The 25,415-nt window shown below is 45.0% G+C and overlaps 1 protein-coding gene across 5 annotated transcripts in view; it reads right to left on the minus strand.

Annotated features, from left to right (window-relative positions):
* Positions 1-2,571: 2,571 nt before the first annotated feature.
* The window catches only part of ST3GAL1 (ST3 beta-galactoside alpha-2,3-sialyltransferase 1), a 140,555-nt gene continuing 117,711 nt past the window's right edge, over positions 2,572-25,415 (minus strand). For 4 of the 5 annotated variants that reach the window (XM_061606943.1, XM_061606939.1, XM_061606947.1 and 1 more), the window contains 4 exons: positions 22,513-22,692; positions 15,207-15,252; positions 10,172-10,291; positions 5,730-6,721 (listed from right to left, as the gene is read on the minus strand). In XM_061606943.1, the coding sequence (XP_061462927.1) occupies positions 6,548-6,721; positions 10,172-10,291; positions 15,207-15,252; positions 22,513-22,692 (520 nt within the window). In that variant the 3' untranslated portion in view covers positions 5,730-6,547. Of the gene's footprint in view, positions 2,783-5,729; positions 6,722-10,171; positions 10,292-15,206; positions 15,253-22,512; positions 22,693-25,415 lie in introns of those variants that run through there. The other variant, XM_061606950.1, reaches the window with a different exon arrangement.

Raw genomic sequence — 25,415 nt, forward strand, 5'->3', positions numbered from 1 at the left:
TTAAACAGTCATGGTTTTCCCCAAAGAATCCTGGGAAGTGCAGTTTGGGAAGGGTACTGAGAGTTGTTAGGAGACGCCCCATTCCCCTCACACAGCTCCAATTCCCAGAGTTCTCTGGGAAGAAGGACTGACTGTTAAACCGCTCTGGCAATAGTAGCTTTGTGAGGGGAACAGATGTCTCCTAACAGCTCTCAATACCCTCCACGAACTACACTCCCCAGGATTCGTTGGGGGAAACCGTAACCGTTTAGAGTGGAATAATAGCGGAATAAATGTATGAGGTGAATGTGGCCGTCGTTTGCATTGGTAAGAAACACAGGCCAAGATTAAGGAGCTTGATCTTATTATACTTTCAGTTTATTACGTGGAAAATACTATTTATTTATTTATTACATTTATACCCCGCCTTTCTTTTTTCATCAAACCCAAGGCGGCTTACATATGGTTCCCAGGTGGTCTCCCATCCAGGCACTGACCAGACGTAGCTGCTTAGCTTCAGCAAGGAGCTGGCCTTATGTGCCTTTAGACCACAGCCTGGGACTACAGATAAGAACGCCAGGAGGAACACAAGGAAGTGCCTTACACTGAATCAGACCACTGGTTGACCTGGCTCAGTATTGTCTATACTGACGGGCAGTGGCTCTGCAGAATTTCAGGCAGGTGCCTTTCCCTGCCCTACCCAGGAAGGCCAGGGACTAAATGTGGGCCCTTCCACATGCCAAGATGCGATTCCTCCCCAGCCTAGTTTTCTGAGACTAATTAGGAACAACACAGGAAACTGCTTTATACTGAGTCTGCTCCCCTCATCCGCCTAGCTCAGTATTGTCTGCACTAACTGGCAGCAGCTCTCCAGGGTTTCAGGCAGGTGACATTCCCAGCCCTACAGGGTGATGGACCCGCTCTTCCCTACGGCATTTCTGTGATTACAATTGCCAGCTGAACAGGCAAGTTATCGAGGCCTGCTCCTGCGCCTTTAACTGCCGCTTGATCTGCAGGAATCAGCCAGCGAAGCCCTTTCATAGCACAGAAAGAAGCTCTGAGTTGTATCCAACTATTCACAGTAGACCCATTGCAATTTAAATTAGGCAAGTCAATTTATTTCAGTGGGTCAACTCCAAGTCAGACCTTGGGTGCTTTCACACTGCACTTTATTCCGTTATTCTGACGATTTATTTCCTGTTAATTTGCGCATAAAATTTGAGCTTTCACACGACACAACGGGTAGCTCCAGCATTCTGGTGGAATGTAGTGGAAGTTTTGCACTAAATTCCGCAATAAATGATACCGGGAAAATTCTGATAGCAAGGCCAGGGACACAGAAGATCGCGGGAGTTTTGCACTAGCTGCCACTGCTCACGTGACAGCAATCCCAGCAGGCAGTGCGTTCCCACCCTTACCAACAGCCCTCCCAGCATGCAGTGCATTCCTGCCCTTACCAATGGCTCTCTTCATGCCTTCCAGCCGATCCCAGCTGCTCCTGAGAGGAGCCTGTGCTGCAGAGCCTCTGCTGCTGCGCTGCTGCACCTGTCAGCTGATCGTAGGGTTGCCAGGTCTCCGGTTTTCTGCCGGAGTCTCCAGCAAAAGGGGGCCGTCTCCGGCCTCCGGCCATAGTTCCTTTAAAAAGGCTAATCTCCGGCTTTTGAGCGTGCCGCTCAGCCACGCATGCGTGATTGACACACGCATGCGTGAAGGCTGTGGCTGGCCGCCTTCCCGCCCTGCCCTTTGTAATTGAGGGAGGGACTGCAGAGAGAGAGGAGGAGGAGTTGAGTTACTGCCGCGGCCCCCCCTGTGCAGCAGAGCCTGGACGCTCCCGCCGGCCACAGAAGTGAGGGTGGTGAGTGGAGGCCGTAGCTGCGTGGCGCCGATGGGTGGGAACGGCCACGATGGGGCTGAGGAGTCTGTGCGTGCGGTCGTTCCGAATCCGGTTGGGGGAAGAAGGCCGCTGGTGGAAGGAGCCGGTTTGAGGCTGGGTCATTTGTAGGCCGTCGCGCAGAGGGAGAGAGGGGGGGGAGAGAGATTTGTCTTGAGTCTGCTATATTTAGTGAGCGGCCTGCCAGCCTCAGCCGGTTCCCCTACTCCGGAAAGGAGCAGCGTAGCGCCGATGGGCGGGAGCGGCCACGATGGGGCTGAGGAGTCTGTGCGTGCGGTCGTTCCGAATCCGGTTGGGGGAAGAAGGCCGCGGCACTGGTGGAAGGAGCTGGTTTGAGGCCGGGTCGTTTGTAGGCCGTCGCACAGAGGGAGAGGGGGGGGAGAGAGAGAGAGATTTGTCTTGAGTCTGCTGTATTTAGTGAAGCTTGAGTCTGCTGTATTTAGTGAAGCGGCCAGCCGTCCTTTCCGGAGCAGGGGAACTGGCTGAGGCTGGCAGGCCGCTCACTAAATACAGCAGACTCAAGCTTCACTAAATATAGCAGACTCAAGACAAATCTCTCTCTCCCTCTCTCTGCGCGACAGCCTACAAACGACCCGGCCTCAAACCACCGGCTCCTTCCACCAGCGGCCTTCTTCCCGCAACTGGATTCGGAACGACCGCACACACAGACTCCTCAACCCCATCGCGGCCGCTCCCGCCCATCGGTGCCACGCTGCTCCTTTCCGGGGGAATGGTTTTAGTCTGCACTTCCAAGGAGGTGTCCAAGGTGCTTTCAGCTTAGTTTCAGCTAAAACCCAGAGAGGATTTCACTGCCCCAGTGACATGGGGCCAGCTGCCGCCACTGCTCCACTTTCATTCAAGAAACCACTGATCACCTGGTATCAGAAGTGTGAAAAATGCTGGCTTCGAGACCTAGAGGTAAAAGAGAGAAAATGCAGTCTCTGCATCATTGGAGAAGCCACTGGGAATAGATAGCCATTAAAGCAGGGACAATCCATGATCATTGCCACAGGTTCCTCATCCCTGTCTTAAAGGATCAAATATTCAGGCAACAGCTGTTTGGGGGTGTCTAACTGCAAGGAGACCCTTGCAGCGTTGTCAAACCAAATGCTGGGAGAAAAAGCAGAAAATACAGAATAATGCTGTAAAAAAGAAAAGAAAAGAACCCCAATGGGGAAGAGAAAGGGGGAAGAATTACATCCAAAACAACTTTTTCATTTTGATTGTAAAATGATAGGTCCTTAGAGTGATTATTTTTCTTTAAGAAAATAATGCCACAGCTTCTTAAAAATACAACATGAAGGAAAACCAAGTAAGAAGACGCTCCAAGCTCTGCTGAAATCAGGGAGGATACTTTGACAGGCTAGGGATGCTGCCTTTTTTTCCCCCCCTGACAGGGATCTTGTGCAACGACACACAGAAATCCAACTGGGGAAGCTGGTTCCCATCACTACTGCTTACAATGATAAGGAAAAAATCTCCCCTGGGATTCTTGCTTGGCCTGCAGAAAACAAAGGCATGGATCTGACCTCTAATCAAGATTCAGTGAACAATGCAGTCTCTGCAGCCATTGACAGCCCACTCCCCACCTCTAACCCTCATGACTAAAGGAGAAAATCCATGTACTGAGGGTTTGGGTGCGGCAGTCTGCGATCAGGAAGTCTGCCCTGTAAACAGTTCCAGTCCTTCCCATAACCACACTTAAATGAAAACTCACGTACTGCAATGGGAACAAACTTTTAACAAGTCTTACCCATTTCCAGATTGTGTTCAGGTTACAGGGGACTGCCTTATACACAGTGGAGGCAGGCCCATTAGAGCACGTGGGGCACTGCCTCAGCAACCTCAGTCTGCCCATAGCCAGTCCCCACCTGCCTATCCAGGGTCCAGGGGGTGGCAGCATTGTCTGCCAGCGTCCTCCTCTGCAGTCTCAGTGCTGCTTTTGTAGAATTCAGCAGAGAGGAGAATGGAGGCAAAACTCACCCAATTTCATGCAGGGATCTACCTGAGCTCCAACCTGAAGTGGAGATACCAGGAGCTGAACGTAGAAATCTTCTGCGTGCCTCTTGAGTTTAATTCCTCCTCTGGTACGAATGACAGATCCTTTTATTTGGATGTCATTCCTACCCTATAAGCTCAGGATGTGGCGTTTTAAAAGCAACAATGACATCTGCAGTCCAAGAACAGGGTTGCCAACTGATTAGGAAAAGAACAGCCTGGTTTGCTCTTGTGCATTTTAAACAGTAGCTTGATCGGCAGAAATCACCAGGCAAAGGTTTTTCACAACATGGAGATAAGAATAAACATGTCCCGATGTCTGCAGATCAAATTGTTGTTAAGGCACAGGTGCAGAGGCTAGCAAAGTAAAAATAAAAGTTGGCAACCCTACAGCAGAATATAAGCAGCCTTCGTTCAGGCAATATTCTTATTGTGGCACCGGTTCTAAAGAAGATTTGAATTAAAGCTGTGCCACAAAATTTAGGAAAACTGAACTAAATGGTGCTAAGAGCTAAACAACGTACTTTTTAAAAAGGTGTCCTTAAACTGGCCACTTTTATTTTGAAGAAAGAGCAACCACGGGGCCCTGATCTGGAGCTGGCCCCCACAGTTTCCTGTTGAAAATCAGCCAGTTTAAGCTTGCTTCTTTGCTGTTGTAGATTTGTTTCTTTTTAAAAAAAGGTTTATCATAACATGTAGGTTGCCCGTAAGAAGCAAAGAGCCTTAGAACTTTCAAAGAAATGTTCAAGAAAGGTTTCTGTCTCATATTATAATAACAATATATATCTCTTTAAAAAGAGATGGCTTAACCATCTAGATTTTAGGGTGAGAAAAATCACTCTGATCCCCCCAATGTTCCTCGGGCCTCTGCGGGCACTCAGTGGGCCCCATGTCTAGTGACATGAGGTGACTTTAAAGTGGTTCTGTTCACCTCCATTTTCTTGAAGCCATCACACACCATGTTCTTAACACTGTCACACTGTTCCTGTGGTAGTGCCTTCCTAATGAGGGTTTCCCCTCTCTTCATCCTCCTCAAGAGAATGCTTTCTAGAACATTCTAGTCATCCTCAAGGCAATGCTTTCTAGAACGTTCTAGCCTCATCTCTTGCTGCCTCCTTCCCTTAAGGTGCTTTCCTTGTTGACCATTGATTATCACTTCTTTTCATTGCTTATATGGCTCCTGACAGTATGATCCTGTACATGTCTACTCAGGAGAAACCCTACTGAGTTCATTGGGACTTATTTCCAGGGAAGCCTCATTTTCTTGGCATGGATCTCATTCTTGAATATGGACTAAACTGGCACTGCCTGGTTATACACAGACCTTGAACCACATCCATGGTTTACACCCCACTGCAGGGACAGTTCCTGTCCACTCCAGGACATTTTATATAGGAATCATCTACCACAGCTGTAAAAAATAGAAGCAAAAATCTTATTTTGTTTGGTTTGTTAAAAAAAATGCTCTTTTAAAATAAGGCAAAAATGTTTTTCTCTCAAAACCAAAACCTGACTGTTGTTTGTGAACCTTTCAAGTAGACTGAAGAAAACTGTCGATACAAAATGATATGGTGAGGAGGATTGAACTTTGGTCAGTTAGTTTCATATTAAAAAAGGTTTAATTGAGGGATCTCAGTCTTTGTGAGAGGCAGACAAACAACCCTCCCTTTTATATTCCAGATATTTTAGAAAGGCACATGTCAATGACAGATATATATATATATATATATATATATATATATATATATATATATATATATATATATATATATATATATATATATATATAGAGTGTGTGTATATATATGCAGGTGTGCGTGGCACAACACACATGGGCAGACATATATAAAACTAACTTCAATCCATTTCTCTGCTTTATAAGAGAGTTCAATGCTCAGAGCAGTCAGAAAGACATTTTTCAAAGGTAAACAATAGTGAATAGTTTACTCCATCTTCTTAACGTCTTCCTTTTCAACTCTTCTTTCCTTCTTAATTATGGCTATGAACAGCAGCATATGTTTCACACAGAAAAAAAAACCCATAGTAATAATTGGAAAGTATTTTTCCAAATTTCCCAGCTGTTGGCAAATGCAGGCTGGTGCCAATTTTGTCTACTGGAGACAAACATACGGTTGGTTGTTACAGAGTATAAGAACTTAGAGGTCTTGCAAGGATGTTTCTGGGGAAAGATAAAAAAACAAAATAAGCTCCTTTTGAGGTAATCTTGAATTGAGAGGATATTTCACATCCACTGTGGTCAGGATGAAAATCCTGCATCCCTTTTGCTATGTTTTTGTCCCAGAGAGAGGGAGAGAGAGAAATATATGTACTCAATAATTGAGAAAGAAAGCAAAAAATAGCTTTGTTTCCTTTTAAGTTGCACAAGGCAAGATTTTCAGGATGAAAACATCTTAGCAAAAGGAGAGTGATGAAGCCAAAAAGGTCCCTTTGCCATCACAAGATTGATAAGCATTCTCCTATGTTCTTCAAACATCATTAAAGGAATCTCAGGCAATACATGGAACCAATCAATAACTGCTTGCAAACTGCAACCCTGTGCTGGTTCCTGGCTCTGCCAGCTAAGGTGCAAGACGCAGTCAACTCAAAGACCCCATTAATTTCCACAAACGTCTCTGTATTCCCCGCAGCTGGAAATCACAGCATTCCCTGGGACCAGGGTCATCTGCCCGTGAAGAAGTGTATTTTGTCAACTGAGGCAAGAGTTAACGTTATGTTGGATTCAAAATCCCCATCGTGAACACCTGTCTGGCGGAAAGCCCCTGCAGATGGATTGTTTTCCCAATAGTGGTGCCAGTTCCCTTTGTTGTCAGCTCCAAAGCCATAAAGGTCTACCTGCAAAGGAAGAGAAAAGAACTCTGTAGAAGTCTCGCCCTTTTACACAAGAACATAAAGAAAGTCATGCTAGATCAGGCCAAAGGCCCATCGAGTCCAATGCCCTGTTCTCTCTGGTGGCCAACCAGATGCCTATGGGAGCCTGCAAACACTCTCTCTGTCATGAACCTGTAATGGTCATGAGTTATTAAAAATCTAATAGCAATACTTTGGCTCCAGTAAGGGACTCTGGGAGACGGTTACAGTTGGAAAAGACAAGCCTTTGCCAATTTGCAAATCTGTGTTTCACTTCCCAGCTGAAGATGGTTAGAGAAGCCTTAACAAGCTGCACCTGTTTATCTTTGCTGATTAGCAAGTGCCTGGTACTCAAGGTCATCCTTGGCCTGTACAGTTGGAAAACACAGTTGGGAGGGGGGCCTGAAGGCGCGAAAATGTGAGAAACATCGAGAAGAAAGTTACATCAGCCAATTCCTGATTGGTCAATTAATTTTGGACCGTTAGGATCCTTTTCCCTTAAGTATAGGGCTAGAGACCCATAGCTTTTGTTTTCTGTTCTCTGCCTATGCTGACTGGCACCAGAGTTCCAAACCTTTCTGCCTTATGGTTCCAGGGGTTGCTTATGGGAAGGCAACTTATGTCTGGTTCCATTGCTTTATGTTGAACATCCATCTCTCTTAGGAGAGGTGCCACGCAACCAACTACCTCATGTGTAAGTAGTTAGGTGAGTTAGTTTGTTATTTTCTTGTTGTGTGTATGAATTCTCTTGTAAGAACCTAAACCCCTGTTGGGTGAATGGTCTTAAAGGATTACTTGCTGCTATATGTTATGTGCACTTATATATCTTAATAAAGCTACTTCTATTTAACCTGGTGTGTTCAATTGAGAGAAGGGGTGGTTCTGGATTCAGTACCTTGACCAATCTCAGTCACTAACTACCAAAGAAGGTTAAGAAATTAAAGGCTTGGATTTTAAGTGTTAAACCAGAGGTGCCTGGCAAGGAGTGTGACTCTTGCCTTTTAGGACCTTGGTTTTATATATCTTCTGGGCTCAGAGATCCCCTGGCTCTGAGTGGACCAGTATACAGGGGTGGTGGCAGCCTACCTTCTACCTTGCAGGGTTGTTGTGAGCGTACATAGCCTTGGCAAGGGTGAAGTAATAGCTTTTTGGTTCCAGTCTCATTTCCCTAAGGGTGGGGGTCTGAGTCTGATGCATGAACCCAGTAGCTTGAGGGTCTGGGGGTCATGACACTCTCCACCTGCGATTCCCAGAAATTGGTATTCAGGGGCATACCACCTCCCACAATGGAGGTAGAGCACAGCCATCATGGCCAGCAGCCACCGATAGCCTTCTCCTCCATGAATTTGTTTAATCCTCTTTTAAAGCCATCCATGTTGGTGACCTCACTACCTTGTGTAGAATTAAATCTCATGTTTCACCATTCCCATGGATTGAAGGCCTCTTCAAGCACTGGAGTCTCGCATGATGGGGGAAGAGCAGGAATGACCCTGTTGGCCTGGCCCTTCCATCTCATTTCCATCACCAGCTTCATCACTTTCCACATGTAGAGAGGTTTCCCAGCTGCAGAAGTTCACCTTACTGAGAAGTAGAAGGTGATGAAGGCAGTGGGTGAGACCTGATGGAGGGAGAGGGCCAATAGATTTATTCCCCCTCTCCCCACTGCACATACTACCCCAGTGGGTATGAGGAAAGGGTGGCTGTGGCAGCCTACCATTTGGAACAATGCGGGCCCTCTCTCTCTTTGCATGTCAGAGGAGGTGACTGAAAACATCTGCTTTTGATTTAAAACTAACCACAGTTTCCGGTGATGTCCAAATTTGTCCACTGTGGTTTGTTTAAATGATGGCTATTGAGAACTATGGCAGAAATAGCAGGAAACTGTAAAACAGCATGCATGAGCCTTGCTAACTTCCAACTCCCCTCATGTTGCTATGAAACTGGAAGCTTTTGTTTCCTCTTTGAAAGTTAGCACAGTTCTCTGTTACATCTAAACCTGGGGAATTGTGCAGTTTTTTAATAACTTAAAAAAAAAAAAGCCAGAATCAAATCCTGGCTTGTTCTGTAACCTCAGTTAAATAAACCACAGTTCCCTGCACTCATGGTTTGTAAACCATCTAATCCAGTTCCCTACTCAGTGCAAGAAAACCCAGCTCTACAACATCCTGAACAGCTGGCTGTCCAGCCTTTGCTTGAAGACTTGCAACTAGGGAGAGACCCCCAGTCAGCTAGGTGATTGGCTCCATTGTTGAAGTGCTTTTACTATCAAGAAGCTTCTCCTAATATTTAACCAGAACTTACCCTCTTATAATCTAAGCTCGTTAGATCTAGTTCCTGCCCTCTAGAGCAGCAGAGAACAAATATCTGCCCTATGTGATCTGAAGAATGCTATCATGCCATCCCAGTGGCTTCTCTTCTCCAGGCTAAATATTTCCAGTTCCCTATGGAACTTCTTTCCACACCACTGATCATCTAATAAAGAGAGTCTATAACTTTCTTATGACTTGGAAATGATGGCTGTATGATGTTTGTGATGTTCGAACACACTGTAGGGAGCGGCGCTTAGCACATAAAGTGAGAACCTTTGATCTCCTCCTCTGATGGACATTATTCATTTATTATTTATTAGATTTATATCCCACCCTTCCTCCCAGTAAGAGCCCAGGGTGGCAAACAAAAGCAACAAAAACACTCTAAAACATCATAAAACAGACTTTAACATTTATTAAAACAAAACATCCTTAGGTAAAGGTAAAGGTGTCCCCGCACGTATAGTGCGAGTCGTTTCCGACTCTTAGGGTGACGTCTTGCGACGGTTACTAGGCAGACCGTATATATGGGGTGGGATTGCCAGTTCCGTCCCTGACCTTTCTTTACCCCCCAGCATATGCTGGGTACTCATTTTACCGACCATGGATGGACGGAAGGCTGAGTGGACCTCGACCCCTTTTACCAGAGATTCGACTTCCTCCTCCCGTTGGAATCGAACTCCGGCCGTGAGCAGAGCTTCGGCTGTGTTACCGCCGCTTACCATTCTGCGCCACGGAGGATCTTTAAAACATCCTTTTTAAAAAAAAAAAACATCCTTAAAAAAACATAAAAACGAAAGATCTTTAAAAACCTTTTTTTTTAAAAGCTTTCAAAATGCATTAAAAAACAACTTTGGACATAGTGGCAAACCAGAGTTTCCCATGACGTCTAAACTGAGCCCTAGTATTATGTGTACCTCAACATAGCTGTGAAGAGCTGTGAAGATGTACATAATAAAGATGGACATGGAAATGATGGCTCTATGTCATGATTTGTGATGTTCATACTCACTGTGCAGAACTGTGCTTAGTTAAGAAAGTGAAAGCTTTTGATCTCCTCTGATGGATGTAGTGGTAAACCACAGTTTGTCAGTGCATCTAAACTGAACCTTAGCATTGCACATACCTCATCACAAATGTGAAGAGCAAATATCACAGACAGGAATCCTGTGGAGGGGTATCTCCCATGATGTTGCAGCCAGCTATCATAAACGTATTTAATAAAGATAGGGTGATAAACCATGATCTGTGTGGAATGAATCAACAGGCCTTGTTAATTTGGCTGCAAATATAGCATTGAAACAAAAGAGATCGCCAAAAAGAAATCTGAAATTGGACAACATAGAAGTCACTGAATTCATAATCACAGTAAAATTTTCCAAATTATACATTTTCAAAACATAACAATGGTAGGATTTTTATGGGCTCCTACTGGGAGGAAGGGTGGATATAAATCTAATAATAAATAAATAAATAAATAAACACAAATGTCAAAATCAGAAAAAAAAATTGACCTGTCATATAATGAAAGCACCAGGGTAGGTCACAGCCTTTAGAACATGGGTAGCTAATCTGTGGCCCTCCAGGTGCTGTTGGGCTCAGTCTCCCACCAGCACCAGCTAGCATGGCCAAAGGTCAAGGATGATGGAAGCTGTAGTCCAACAACATTTGGAGGGCCACAGGTTCCTCATCCCTGTCCCAATGAATGGTTAGTTGTGACAGTAAAGTCGGCCTTTCACTCTAGAACAGCCCACCTCAATCTGGTGCCCTCCGGATGTTTAGGACTACACTTCTCATCAGTCCCAGCCAGCAAAGCCAATAGTCAGGGAGGATGAGAGTTGTATCCAAACAATATTCTGGACTACACAGGTGAACCCCGCTTTAGAATCTTGCAGGCAGGTAAAACTAAACAAAAAGGGAAGCAATGGAAAAATACTTTACTCTTCCCCAGTCATGACATGCTTGTCCAAATGAAAAAAAAGGGTGGCATTTAGGCACGCTGGCTTTTTGTATCCCACTGTGATCCAGGCTCATCAAGAGTTGCAGGACTGTGCTAACCATGGGCACACACTGAGTTCTGGGCATGCTGGCTTCTGCATATAGTTTCACCAGTGGCTGCAAGTCTGAGTGAGTGTTAAGAGTCAATAAGCTTTACTGGGGGTGGGGTCTGTAGCTCATTGGCAGAGCACACGCTTGGCATGCAGAAGGGCCCAGCTTCAATCCCCGATGCCTCTGCTTAAAAACAGGTGACGGGAATGGCTTTCGCCCTGAAAGCCTGGAGACCTGCTGCCAGTCAGAGTAGACAATACTGGCCTATTTATTTTATTTATAATTTATTATATTTATATCCTGCCCTTCCTCTCAGAAGGAGCCCTGGATGGCAAACAAAAACACTAAAAACACTCTGAAACATCTTAAAAACAGACTTTAAAATATATGAAAACAAAACACTGGTGCGGAATGAGGCTGCTCACGTACTTATTGCTAAGCAGTCTGCACATCCTGCACTGATTCTTCAACAGATGCATTGGTTACCAGTTCATTTCTGGACCCAGTTTGAAGTGTTGTGTTTGACTGTAAAGCTCTAAGTCATCCTTCTGTGGTCTCTAGGACTACAGCTCTCATTGGCCTGTCAGCACGGCTAATGGTCAGGGATGATGGGAGTTGTAATCCAACAACTTCTGGAGGGTTGTGGAAAGCTGCCCTAAACAATCTGAGAGGAGATTATATCAAGGACTGCCTGTGGCCATAGGAATCTGACCATGTCGTGAGATCAGCATCAGAGACCTTGCTCATGGCATACAGTAGCAGACGGCAGGCTGGGGCAGCTCCACTCATCTGGTCTCCTGTCAGTTGCATCACTGCTGCTTACTGGGAGGGGGAGAGGTAAGGAGGATGGCACAGTGCAAGTACATGGGCAGGAGAGCCAGATTGCCTCCCCTGGTGTGTTTATTATTTATTTATTTATTACATTTATATACCGCCCCATAGCCAAAGCTCTCTGGGCGGTTTACAAAAATTAAAAACATTAAACATTAAAACAAATATACAATTTTAAAACCAATTAAAACCATACCAAGTTTAAAACCATGAAGCACAGATAAACAAGCTAAAAGACCAGGGGTCAGAGTTCAGCACATGCTGCTAGAATGCCTGGGAGAAAAGGAAAGTCTTGATCTGGCACCGAAAAGATAACAATGTTGGCGCCAGGTGAACTTCATTGGGGTGATCATTCCACAGTTTGGGAGCCACCACTGAAAAGGCCCTCTCCCTTGTTGCCATCCTCCAAGCTTCCCTTGGAGTAGGCACCTGGAGGAGGACCTTTGATGTTGACAGTAGTGTATGGGTAGGTTCGTGTCAGGAGAGGCGTTTCGTCAGGTATTGTGGTCCCAAGCCATTTGCATCGCACCAACCTCCCTGCTGCCTTCTCCCTCTTCCTATACCCTCTGGTAAGCAGCGATGACATGACCAACCTGAGGCCAGGTGAACAATGCCACCCCACCATGCCATCCATTACTGCTTTAAGATCAGTCAGGACATGGCCTTCTCAATGGTGGCCCCTATCTTATGGAACTCCCTCCGAAGGGATGTATGGGTGATCCCTTCAGCCTTGCATTAAAAAAGGCTTTAAAAATGCATTTGTTTCAACTGGCTTTTAATAGATGTGTCTTTACTAGACATGCTGCTGATTTCTTGCTGTTATTTTTGAAAATTGTTTTGTCCTGAATGAGTCACATTTTAAAGTAATGCTGTTTATTTCTGTATTTCTGAATTTTATGTTTATAAATATAGCAATCTTGAGCTCCTGGGAGGAAAAGCAAGATGCAAATATATAATGTCATTCATGTAAAGAAAAAATAAACACGCACAAAGCCTGAATAGCAACCCCCTTGCTTTAACTGTACTGTTTCATAGTTCTGATATTTACAAACGAAAAAAAGTAAAAAGGTTTGCCAATCCTGATAATAACAAGCAAAACACAAATTCCAAATAAGTGCACTTTCACAACTTTGATGTCTGAACTACCAACTCTCAGCTTAGCCTACCTCACAGGGCTGTTATGAAAATAAAAGGGGGGGAGGGGAAGACAATGCACACAGTCTTGGGCTTTCGGGAAGAAGATTCAAAGATACAGCAAGCAACAAATCCTCTAAGCACGTGCAGTTTCACGCCCAAAAAAACATTTTGCCAACCTTGAGGAGCACAAAAAGTATCCTTGTGTTAAAGTACAGCAGATAGGGATTTTAACGTGCGGCAGCTGTAAAGCTTTTGATTATTTTATAGCTGTATTTGCCAATTCATTCTGAATTTTTTGTTTGTTTTATAGTTATTGTACATGAATAAATAACAGCCCAATGACGACAAGCAGACTGGTATTGGCTGTTTGAGGGGCATGGATAATTGGGGAGGGGGGGGAATCAACACAATATTGCCATTTCTTTCTCAATAGGAGGGAAGCCTCATTTATTTCAAGGGCGTGGCTTCCCAACAAAATATACCAAAGCCGACCAATGAAGTTTATACTGTCAAGGCAGCATATCTGCAGAGTGGACGAAATAACATGGATGCTTAAACAAAGTATCCTCCTCTGTCCAGCACCAGGATAGCAGCAGCAGCAGCAGCAGCAGGGAGCTTCTCCTGTTTTGTCTGCTGTTGTGCAAGCCCCCCCCCCTCTAGAGTCCCAGGTGGGGGTGCTTAGCATTCCTTCCCCTGATTGCTTGGCAACAGTGATTAATTATCCTTACCAACCTTGCTGCCTGCCAAAGCCTTAGACAGCTGCCTCCAGGTTCTGCTTTCTAACTTCCTTTATTGACTGACTTACTTTTTATTTAAAATGAAAGCTAAGAGTCTGGGGCTCCGCTGGCTTGGAGCCTGGTATATATCCCCTGTATTCTCCCTGTCAGCAGCCCTGAACCCAAAAATAATGATAAATGATGCTCAGCAGGCAGTACTCCTGAATATGGATCCTGACTGAGAACAGAACTGGATGCACCTCCCAGTCTGACCTACCTTAAAGGGTTGATGGAATAAAATTGGGAACAGGGAGAAACCTATTTTAATAAATAAAGGTCAAAGAAAATGCCACAGGTGTAGTTCCTATCACCACCAGTAGGTGGAGGCACAGCCACACCTAAGACAGTTTAGCTCAGTTCCTGCTTCTGTTAGGTTTTCAAGGTGGGAATTTTGAATAATGTCACTATGAAAGTTGCCCTTCAAACTTCGGCCTGTTCACTCTGAAATGATACAGGTTAGTAGTAGGCACGGAGGAATCAGGATAGTTCCAGGGCATTTCACATGTGTTCATTCACAAGTCTATTCCACCACAATTTTGCATTAATCGGTGATTATTAGTTTTTTAAAAAAACTTGTGTAAAACTCCATGTTTCAAACATTTATTTAAATGTTTTATTGCAAAATATGTAATGGGCTGTAGCTTAGTTGGAGAACATCTGCTTTGAATACAGAAGGTCCCAGTTTCCATCCCTGGCATCTCCAAGTAGGACTGAGAGGGAATTACCAGCCAGCGTAGACAATACTGAGCTAGCTTAATGGACTGACTCAGAATAAGGCAATTTCCTAAGTCTCTAAATATGTATTTTACTGCAAAATACATATTTCATTAGGAAATTTGTCTCAACGCACACACTTCTAAATCTATCTTATCCTCACATGCACATTTTCTGTTGGTATATACCCACTGATCACTGCAGATACCACGTCATCAGGAGTTCTATTCCATACAATGTAGGAATTTGGCTTCTGGCATGGCAATACCTATTCTTCTCTTACATATCAGGCATACACTGTCTATATTGCTTTTTCGGTGCCTGTTGAAAGACCTTCTTTTTCTAACAAGCCTTTTTAAGTGGGGACCTTTTATTCCAGTCTGTAACTGTATTGAATTTGAAATTGTTTGATTTGTATATAAAATGAAATTGCTTTATATATGCTTTTACTGTCGATGTTTTATTGCTAAATCTTTTTGAGATATTTTACTGGAAGCGTTTCATAAACCGAAATAAAAGAAATCAGTAACTTTTTAAGATGGGAACTCTATTGCAGATTTCAGAGAAGTTCCATCTATGGTTTGAAGGGTCATCTGAACATGGCCTATACTTATGTACGAAAGAACGTTGTGACCATTTCAGAGCAACACTCACCTTGTTTCTGTCGACTTTGATTTTACGTGGCACTGGAAGATATGTGCTGTTAAAGAAGGACACAGCTGAGTCAGTAAAAGCTACATACAGCTATGGAACATATAGTCTATATGAGGCACCCATCCTTATTTCTACATTCAAGATTCCAGCGTAGATGTCATTTGTGAATGAGATACCAAATTAAAATGCAGAACTTGTAGATTTGCAATATATAGTCAATTTGTCAAAAGTGAAACACAAATAACAGGGACATAACCTTAGGTGAGCACAAGCTGTTAGTTACATATCAATATGCAATCCCCCTTTAGTGAATGGCTGAGTGACTGTGATGTCACAGAAGGTTCACACACACATTCCTTCTCGCAGCTGTCACTCAACCCCTTTGCTGTGAAAATCCTTCCTCCTGTGACTCTTCCGAAATAACGTTCTGTCCTGCCCCCTGGTAGGACTCTCAGGTTTACTCTTGCTTATCTTTGGAAAAGGCAACCAGAAAGGCTTAGGTGATATCCGTTGAGAAGCCCATGCAGATTTTTACCAGGCACATAATTTTTTTTTTAAACTCCCTGTCACAGGAAACATCTATGGTATCCTGGTTTGGATGGAGCTATTGCTAAAATTAATTTGTCCACCAAGAGGAGACTAATCCCTTCATAAATTCTAGAGGAGAGGCTAATAAGAATCAGGGCTTTTCTCAATTCCCAAATAAAGCCCACAAATGTGAAACTTTTGATGAACGTTACAGTACGTGTTTGTCCCATCCAGGAATTTTGCTTTGATGCTGTTACCCTTTAAGCTGCCTAAATATCTTCCGCTTTTGCTCCACCTTATTACAAGCATTCGTTCAGATCACCTTGTTCCCTCTCACTCACTTTTCATGGACAGCAAGATCAAAGGGAGGGGGGACCTGCCCACCTTCCTCCCCATCCCAAAAGAAAAAAAGAAACAACAGTGCAAACACAATCAGAGGATGGGCCATGTGGCACATGGTATCTCAGCATGCAATCACAAATGCGTGCGTACATTTCTATTTATGTACAACCATTTCCTTGTCCCATTTCCTAGTTCTGTTTAGCATTAACTAGTAAAAGATCCATTATCATGACAGGTGCAGTATGTGCACGTAGAGGGGGGGAACTTCTATATCGCAAGGGGGATCCATTGTGTCTCTATGTGCACTCTCATCGTGGTTAGTAGGCTATCGATGGCTACTAGCCACAATGGCTATGCTCTGCCTCCACCATGGGAGGCAGTTTGCCTCTGAATCCTGGGAATTGCAGGTGGGGAGGATGTTCTTGCACTCAGGTTCTGCTCGTGGGCTTCCAATGGACTTTGGTTTGGCTACTGTGTGAACAGGATGCTAGACTAGATGGGCTACTGGCCTGATCCAGCAGGGGTCATTTTAGGTTCTCTGCAGAGATGCTCTGCTGTCCTTCACAGCAAGCCTGTCAGAGAGGGCCAGGCTACCCAGTGTCATGGTTGGGGAGCAGATGTTGTCCCACAGGAGTGGATGGCAGTAGTCCATTAGCAATAGGGACCTCCTTAGGGTGATGGCAATATCCATTCTCGGTCTCATTAAGATCAAGTACATGAGTACATTAGGTTAGAGCAGGGCCGGGGAATAATGTCCAGCTGGTGGGCTGGAGGCCTGGGTCCACCAATCCCACTGTGCCATTCTGTCAGGTGGGTGGGGCCACCCACCTATCAATGAACTGGTGGCACAATCTGTGGCTTGAAATCATGGAGGTGTTTGAAAGGCTTTGCAGGCATCACCGATCTTCGGACTGGCAGAGCCTCTGGGTCCTGCTTTCAGCAGGGAGTTGACATCAGGGGTACGGGCCGGCAGGGCTTGGCTTGGCTAAAAGCCCTTGTAGACCAAGTGGGGTGGTCTCCTGGACCTAATTTGGCCTGAGGAGCAGAGTCTCCCCTCTGCTGGCTTACAGCAAGGATGAGGAACTTGTGGCCTTCAGCTAGACAACAGCTCCCATCATCCCAGACCGTGGATCATGTTGGCAGGGGCTGATAAGAGATGGGAGTCTCTGAAGACCTCTGAACAGCCAGAGGTTCCCCAGATCTGGAGGGAAAGTTCTCCCCATTGAGTTCTCCAGCTCTTACACGTCTGCTTTCCACAACATGCAACAAGGCAGCAGCTCCTCCCAGAGACTTCCTGCTCAGTTTTATTTTATTTTAATAAATTTATCAGTATCTGCTGCTGTTCAAAAGGCAAGATCTTCCTATGGTGATGTATTAAATTTAATACCTCACTGAACATCAACAACATAAATCACAGTAACAATTCATATCAGGAAAACATTTCAAATCCTTCTGTATCATGGGTGAGGAACCTTTTCAGCTCCACAGGCCAGATCCTTATCAGGATCAGCCTCATGGATCTAATTTGACAGATGGGTGGAGCAGCCTAGCTGTCAATCACCTGACATCACAATATCGGGGTGACGTGCTTTGAAATCAGACTTCAAAGCACCTTGTAAGGTGCCGCTAAATGAAAGACTGTTTTTCTTTTGTTTTAGCATGGGATTGCAATGCAAACCCCTTCCTGAATTTATTTATTTCAGAACATTTATATACTGCTTGATCATAATGACCTCCAGGCAGTTTACAAAAACAACATTAAAATTATCAGTAGAAGACAATTAAAAAGAGGTATTTAAAAGCATTCAAAAATAAGCAAAAAGATTTTAAAACACGTGAACATTCTGCGTGACTGGATAGGCTTACCCAAACAGAAATGTTTTAAGGAGGAGCCGAAAGGAATACAGCGAAGGCACCTGCCTGATGTCAATAGGCAGGGAGTTCCAAAGAGTAGGTGCTGCCACACTAAAAGACTGATTTCTTACAAGTGCAGAACGAGTATTATGTGGCACCCGTAATGGTGCCTGTTCCCCAGATCAAAGTTTCCACAAATGACATTAGCCAGTGAGCGAGTGGGCGTGGTTTGGGGGAAATAGTTTGCAGGGCACCCTGGACCCCTCAGTGGGCAGAGGTTCCTCACCCCTATTCTACATGGGATGTGTTCTTGTGACTATAACACAGGCAGCCATACCAGTAAAAGACTAAAAATTGTAGGGTTATCCCTGGATCTGGCTGCTTGAGCTGGTGCAGAACACAGCGGCTCGATTACTGATGGAAGGAACCATCCTACGGCATATAATACCTGTGCTGCAGAACTGTCCTTGGCTGCCTCTATGCTACTGGATCAGGTACAAAGTTTTGGCCCTAAAGCAACTTGGGACCAGGGTTTCTTAAAGTTTCTAGCCTTCTTGCCAACATGCATTTGGGGACCCATTTCTTAATTCTTTTCCCACATATTGGTACGGTGACAGTCCTGCTCTTGCAACCCATCTTCCCAAGTGGAGCAGCACGACTCCTTCTCTGCTGGCGTTTAGGAGGGCAGCGTTACAACTCTTGTTTAATTCAGGCTTTTTAAGCTCTCCAAGATCATCATCTGAAGCCATTCTTTGCATGCCACCTCTGAGGGAGGTCCAGAGGGTGGCAACGAGAGAACAGGCCTTTTCTGTAGTAGACCCCCCATTCATGAAATGCTTTTCCTGGGGTTGCGCACCTGGCACCAACCTTATCATTGTTTCAGTACCAGGAAAAGATGTTTTTGTTTTACCAGGCATTTGGGTGGCACTAACCATATTTTAAGTCTGTTTTTATTCATTCATTCATTCATTCATTCATTCATTCATTCATTCATTCATTCATTCATACTTGTATACCGCCCCATAGCCGAAGCTCTCTGGACGGTTTACAATAACTAAAAACAAACACAATTTAAAATACATATTTTAAAAAACAATTTAAAACACAATTAAAAAAATTAAAACAATATAAAACACATGCTAAAATGCCTTGGAGGAGAGGAAATTCTTGACCTGGCGCCGAAAAGATAACAGTGTTGGCACCAGGCGCACCTCGTCAGGGAGATTATTCCATAATTTGGGGGCCACCACTGAGAAAGCCCTCTCCCTTGTTGCCATAAATCATGTTTATGTAATTTTATTATTGCATTTTTTTAAAAAAAATATTGTATTTTTTTTAAAAAAATTGATTATAAATTGCTTTGGGGCTTTCTTAGTTGGAAGTGATATACAAATCTCATAAACCTAAACTAGCGTACAAAGCCCTAAACAACTTGGGACCAGGATATCTTCAAGATCATCTTGCTCCTTATAGGCCAGCTAGATTACTGAAAAAACAGCCATCCTTATCTTGCAGCTGTAAAAGTCAGCTGCTAAACTGGCCCAAAGCCTATACCTGGTACCCTCTGAGTAATCATTAATGGATAGCTGATGTCTGACTCAAGCAAAGAGGTTCTCAGATCTTGCAAAATGACAGTCTGAATCACGGAATATCTTCCTATTTCATTTTCCTTTGGGTGGCTGAACATTAACAAGGTTGTCAGCAGGATGCAGAATTTCATCAGACGGCAGTAAAGACAGCAGCTGCCTGCCCTTCAAACAACTGTCACCTCCTGGTGGATTCCGCTTGTTAACCAGAAAGTTGGAAGGTGTGCAAGAACGAAAGGCTGCATCCCACGTTATGCTGGTAGGTCGGAGGTGGGAAAGTGGATCCAGCTGGATCTGTACCTATTCCCCACTCCACTTCCCATGGAGCAACTTTGACAGGTGGGTGGGGCTGCCCACTTGTCATTCCCCTGATGTCACTTGCCCCCTGCCTTATGTCATATATGACATCATGTGTAGGGCATGTGGGAGTGGCTTGGCTGAAATGATCATGCAGGTCCACTGGTGAGCCTAATTGAGCCTACAGGCTGGAGGTTCCCCTGTGGTAGATTAGTGGTGGGCAGCTAGCAATTGAAGGGCCAAATCTGGCCAATGGATGAATGTCATTTGGTCCACTATTCCCTTATCCAGTTTGAACGGCCAAAAGGAGCATTTTAAGCCATGCACATCTTGTATGTATTAATCTGTAGGGGACCCCCCCTCCGCAAATCATTTACTTTTATATTTACAAGTAGAGAGCGCCCACTGATGATAGCATTTTATTAATTACTATTTTTATTTTATATATCACATATTTGCGATATTTTATGTACATTTTGTATGGGCGAGAGCCAGTGCTAGTCATACAGCATTCCACTTTCCAGCGTTCCACCGATACAGCAGTTGTCAATTGCAGAAACGACCCGCTCCTATGGCACTTGTTCCACTTTTACGGCGTCTTTTGGGCGTCGGGCCCCATTTTAGACAATGTTAGTCAATGCGTTCCACTTTATGGCGGATTTTGCTTTACGGCAGCGGTCCGGAACAGAACCTGCCGTATGAGCGGGGCCCTACTGTACTCAGTATAGGCCTATTGAACTCAGTGGGTTTAAGTAACTCATACCCATTAATTTCATACTGCTTTAAGTATGACTTAACACTGAGCCCTACATTTTATGATGAAAAAAAATGAATGAAATCAATGGCAGGGCAGTGCACTAGAGATATGATCCTCTCTTAACAGGACTTGAATGTGGGAGACAGCTTTGGGACACAAAGGAGACAGACAGACAGAGGCTGGAAATAGGTAGGGAAGCCAGAAAGTGCAGGGACCTGTCAAAAACCTGGGGCAGAGGCCCTCAGACAAGGTCAGGCTCTGGCTTTTCTCCCAGCCAAAGACCCAGACCTGAAATGTAAGGAATTATAGCCAATCCAGAACAAAGGAGCCGAGGCCCTAGAGGAGGTATGGGAAACCTTTGGCCCTCCCGATGTCGCTGGACTACAATCCCCATCAACCCCAGCAAACATGGGGAAGGGCCACAGCTCTGTAGGAGAACATCTGCCTTGCATGCAGAAGGCCCCAGTTTCAATCCCCAGCATCTCCAGGCAGGGCTGGGAGAGACCCCTGCCTGAAACCCTGGAGAGCCACTGCCAGTCAGTGTAGGCAGTACTGAGCTAGATGGACCAATGGTCTGACTCAGTACAAGGCAGCTTCCTATGTTCCATGGCAAATGGTCAGGGATGATGGGAGTTGTAGTTTAGCAACATCTGGAGGGCCAAAGTGTCCTCACACCTGCTGTACTCCATCTGTTGTGTGGTATTCATTTATTCTGCAAAAGCCCATCCTGCATGTTTTTAAATGCCAAGAAGTTGGTTGTCATTTAATCTAAAGATTAAAGTTAAAGTTAATCTAAAGATTAAAGTCGGGGGGGGGAACCCACATGATTGTTCTACAATGCATTATCAACAGTTCAAAATGGGCCTCGCCAGAGTGTGAAATGGCAAGTTTTGGCTGAGCTGGGATGAGAGTCAGCGTAATAGCCACCTCCCCCCCACACCTGCCCTAAAATATGTGACAGGAAAATAAATAGATGGTGCCTCTGAACATGTACAGAGGTGCTTCCCTTCCCCAATGAGGAAACACAACCAGGTAGAGCATGTATAAGGGGGGAGGGGAGAAAGGGTCTTGTCAGCTCACTGCTCTATTGCATAATCAGTGCACAGTGGTTGCTCCATTGTTACGGAGGAAGAGGTGTCAGAGGCCATGGGCTGCCCAGAGGCATGGGCCAAAGCGACAGCCAGGAAACTGGAGCATGCCCAGAGGAAGACGGCTGAGATGGTGAGGGATCTGGAAAGCAAACCCCAAGAACAGGGTGCGTTTAGCCTAGAGAAAAGAGGATGGAAGGTCAAGTGGGGGAGCATGATAGCCTGTTAGTTTCTGAAGTGCCGTCCACTCAGGTGATGAAGCGCATCTTGTTGCTCCAGAGGGCAGGACTTGAGCAAATGGTTCAGTAGCAAGAATTAGTTACACTACTAAACTGGGGCTCCACTGAACACGCTGTGGAGGCTGGTCCATTAGGACAAATGGGGCACTGCCCCACCAACTTTAGTCTGCCTTCAGCTAGCCGTCACCTGCCTTTCTGCTTACAACCAACCAGTCCAAGGGGTGATCCTCCTTCGTCTCAGTGTTGCCATTGTAGAATTCAGCAGGGAGAAGGAAAGGGACAAAAATAAAACCCATTGGCTCTGCCTATCATTCGTTCTGGCTCCACCTACTGGGGGCCTCTCTGCCTTCCGCCCTACCAGTCCCAATGAGCACCAGCCACCCCTGTGAACATGAGCTGCTGGAGGAGGATAGCAGGGCTTTTGCCTTAATGCCCTCCTTCTGGAAGCCTCAAAAGCACTTGACTGGCCACTGTAAGAAAAGAAGACGCTGTTCTTTAGGCGAATGCAGGCAAGTGAAAAGAGCGAAAGCCATCTTACCACATGGGGAAAAAACAAGTTAACGTACGGTCAGCTTCCTTGCCCTTGTTCTGCTGGAGCTGTTGGGATTCACTTACTGGTTGATGGTGCCTGTGGTGAGGGCACTGACGACCCAGCGCAGGTCCAAGGTCTTGAAAGGGATGACAATCATGTTGACATTCTCTCCCAGCTCCTTGTAGCTCTCCGGGTAGACAAAGTGGTGAGTAGTTCTGCTGCCGACGTCAGACTCATAACCAAAGGTTGGGGCTTTGTTCATTCTTCAGTCAAAGAGAAGGGTGGAGGGGAGAGAGGCCGGGGAAAGCAGTCAACATCAAGGAGTTGCACGGACAAAAGTGGGCTTTGGAAGCTCTTATGTCACTAAGAGACTTATACTTTGGTGGTCTGAGGAGCTCACTGTCCTGGCTGCATTTGAACATATTTCTTTTTAATTTCTTTTATTTATTTAACACGGTTTATATACCGCTTGATTGTGGAAAGCCTCTAAGCCGTTTACGAAAAAAATATGAAAATTATCAGTAAAATAGTTAAAAGCAAGTAATTAAAAACATGGTTAAAATTATTAAAACAGCAACAGAGTAAGTTCCGCAATCCAATACACACTTACCTGGGAGTAAGTCTTTTAGATATCAGTTTAGTCCAGACACCTCTTTGGACATCTGTAGTTATGTTAATTTCTATGTTTAATTTAAGATGGATGTACTGATGGTTATTGTATCCTTAATGTGGTGTAGCACAGTGGGGAGGAGAGCCTGGCTGGGAGTCCAGAGTCTGTGAGTTCAAATCCCTGCTCGTGTCTCCTAGGTGTAAAGAGCCAGCTAAAGATCACCCCCACAGTGAGTGGCTCAGGGGTTACATGCCCTGCCACCTCTGCAGCCGTGGGCAAGCTGCATAGTCTCAAGGAGCCCAGTTGCCCCCCAGCAGGCAGTGACGGACAAGGAAGGGGCTGGCTTGTGCAGCTGTGGCAAGCTGAGCGGGCCCTAGCTAGCTGGAGAGGACTAGCCTCAGAGGGAGGCAATGGTAACCCTCCCCCTGAATACCGCTTACCATGAAAACCCTATTCACAGGGTCGCCATAAGTCGGGATCGACTTGAAGACAGTACATTTCCATTTCAATGTGAGCTGATTTTGGGAGGGGGTGTTTTCTTTTTTTAAAAAGTCTTTTTTCTTATTTCATTTTTAAAATAATCCTTTTCTTTCCCCCTTTTGTTATATTTGATTTTTTTTAAAAAAGGAGTTACATGGGGTTTCGACTGGGAGCAGAATAATTTTGCCACACATGGGAACTGCCACTATATATCTCAGAGGTTGTCAGTCTTTTGGGGCTCCTAGGCACACATGCAAAACTGTCATGGGCACCACACACACACTGCAACTCTCCTCTTCTAAACCGCCCCCCCAATTGCTCCATCCCCACCCCAGTTAGACTTGAAAAAAAATTCTATTAGCTAAGGAAGGGTTTTTCCAGCATAAATTCAGGAGGAGGAGGGACCCTGTGGGCGCCAGGGAACACCTCAGTGGGTACATGTGCACCCCCGTGTGCCACTTCTGCAAGCCACGGTATGGGTAGATCTAATGATTCAGGCAGGGTGGTTCATGACAGATGCTCTTGGAGGTCACTGATTCATAGGGTCGCCATAAATCGTAATCGACTTGAAGGCACATAACAACAACAAAGTGATACAGGCCGCATCTGCACCATACATTTACAGCACTATTATTCCAGTTTAAATAGTCATGGCTTCCTCCCAAAAAGTCCTGGGAACTGTAATTTGTAAAGGGTTAGCTGAGAGTTGTTAGGAGACCCGCATTCCTCTCACAGAACTACAATTCTAAGAGTTCCCTCAGAAAAAGGACTGACTGTTAAATCACTCTGGGAATTGTAGCTCTGAGGGGAGTAGGGGTCCCCTGACAGCTCTCAGCATCCTGAACAAACTACAGTTCCCAGGATTCTTTGTGGAAAGCCATGACTGTTTAAAGTGGTATGAGACTGCTTTAAACATACAGTGCAGAGAGGTATATACACTAGTAATCTCTTACTATAAGGAGAAAGGCCATAAAAGCAGAGCAGGGTTTTTTTTGCCATGTAGAAGATCCCAGATTCATTCCCTGGTGGCATCTCCAGGTAGAACTGGGGAGAACTCCTGCCTGAAATCCTACAGAGCTGCTGCCAGTCAGTGCCGACAGTATTGAGTTGGGTGGACCAGCGGTCTGTTTAAGGCAACTTCTTATGGACCTCACCCTGACGTGGGTCTCTGCACTGAAGCTACTGAAAGAACACAAAAGCCACACTTCGTAAAAGTAGTTGGACCTTGTTCAAAGTAAGTACAGTAGTATGTACACTGGTGGTGGTGGTGTGTGTGTGTAGCTTGCCATCTGACAAAGTTGTTTTCTGGATTACTTTGAACTGTGCAGTGAGGAGCCCCACTCAGGCTTGTTCGAATTAGGTTAAAGGATGTTGCAGCTTCAGACTTCTGAATGTGAGCTGCTTTATACACGACGGAGTGTGAGCAAGACAAGGGTGCTCCCTCCAGGAGAATGGGCAGAAGGGCAGTAATGTAGCGCCCTATTTCCCAATACGACTTGCCTGTTAGTTTTTCCATAAACTGCCCTGGGTTTTATCTATTTATTTTTGTTACAGGCCAGTATATCAAAACAAAAATCTGACATTATTTATTTAATGTAAGTGGGATAGCCACATCCAGAGCAGCCCTAAGGGTCTGAGATCCAGAGCCTGGAAAAGTTACCTTTTGGAACTACAACTCCCATCAGCCCAATCCAGTGGCCATGCTGGCTGGGGCTGATGGGAGTTGTAGTTTTTAAAAAAGTAACTTTTCCAAGCTCTGCTGAGATCTGGCAAGAGTGAGACTCAAACACAGAAACCCAGGAAGGGGTCTTATACGGAGTAAGACCAGAGGTCCATCTAGCTCAGTATTATTGACACGGACTGACAGTAGCTCTTCAGTATTTCAGACAGGTCTCT

Source organism: Rhineura floridana, chromosome 1 (assembly GCF_030035675.1).
Source record: "Rhineura floridana isolate rRhiFlo1 chromosome 1, rRhiFlo1.hap2, whole genome shotgun sequence".
NCBI lineage: Eukaryota > Metazoa > Chordata > Lepidosauria > Squamata > Rhineuridae > Rhineura > Rhineura floridana.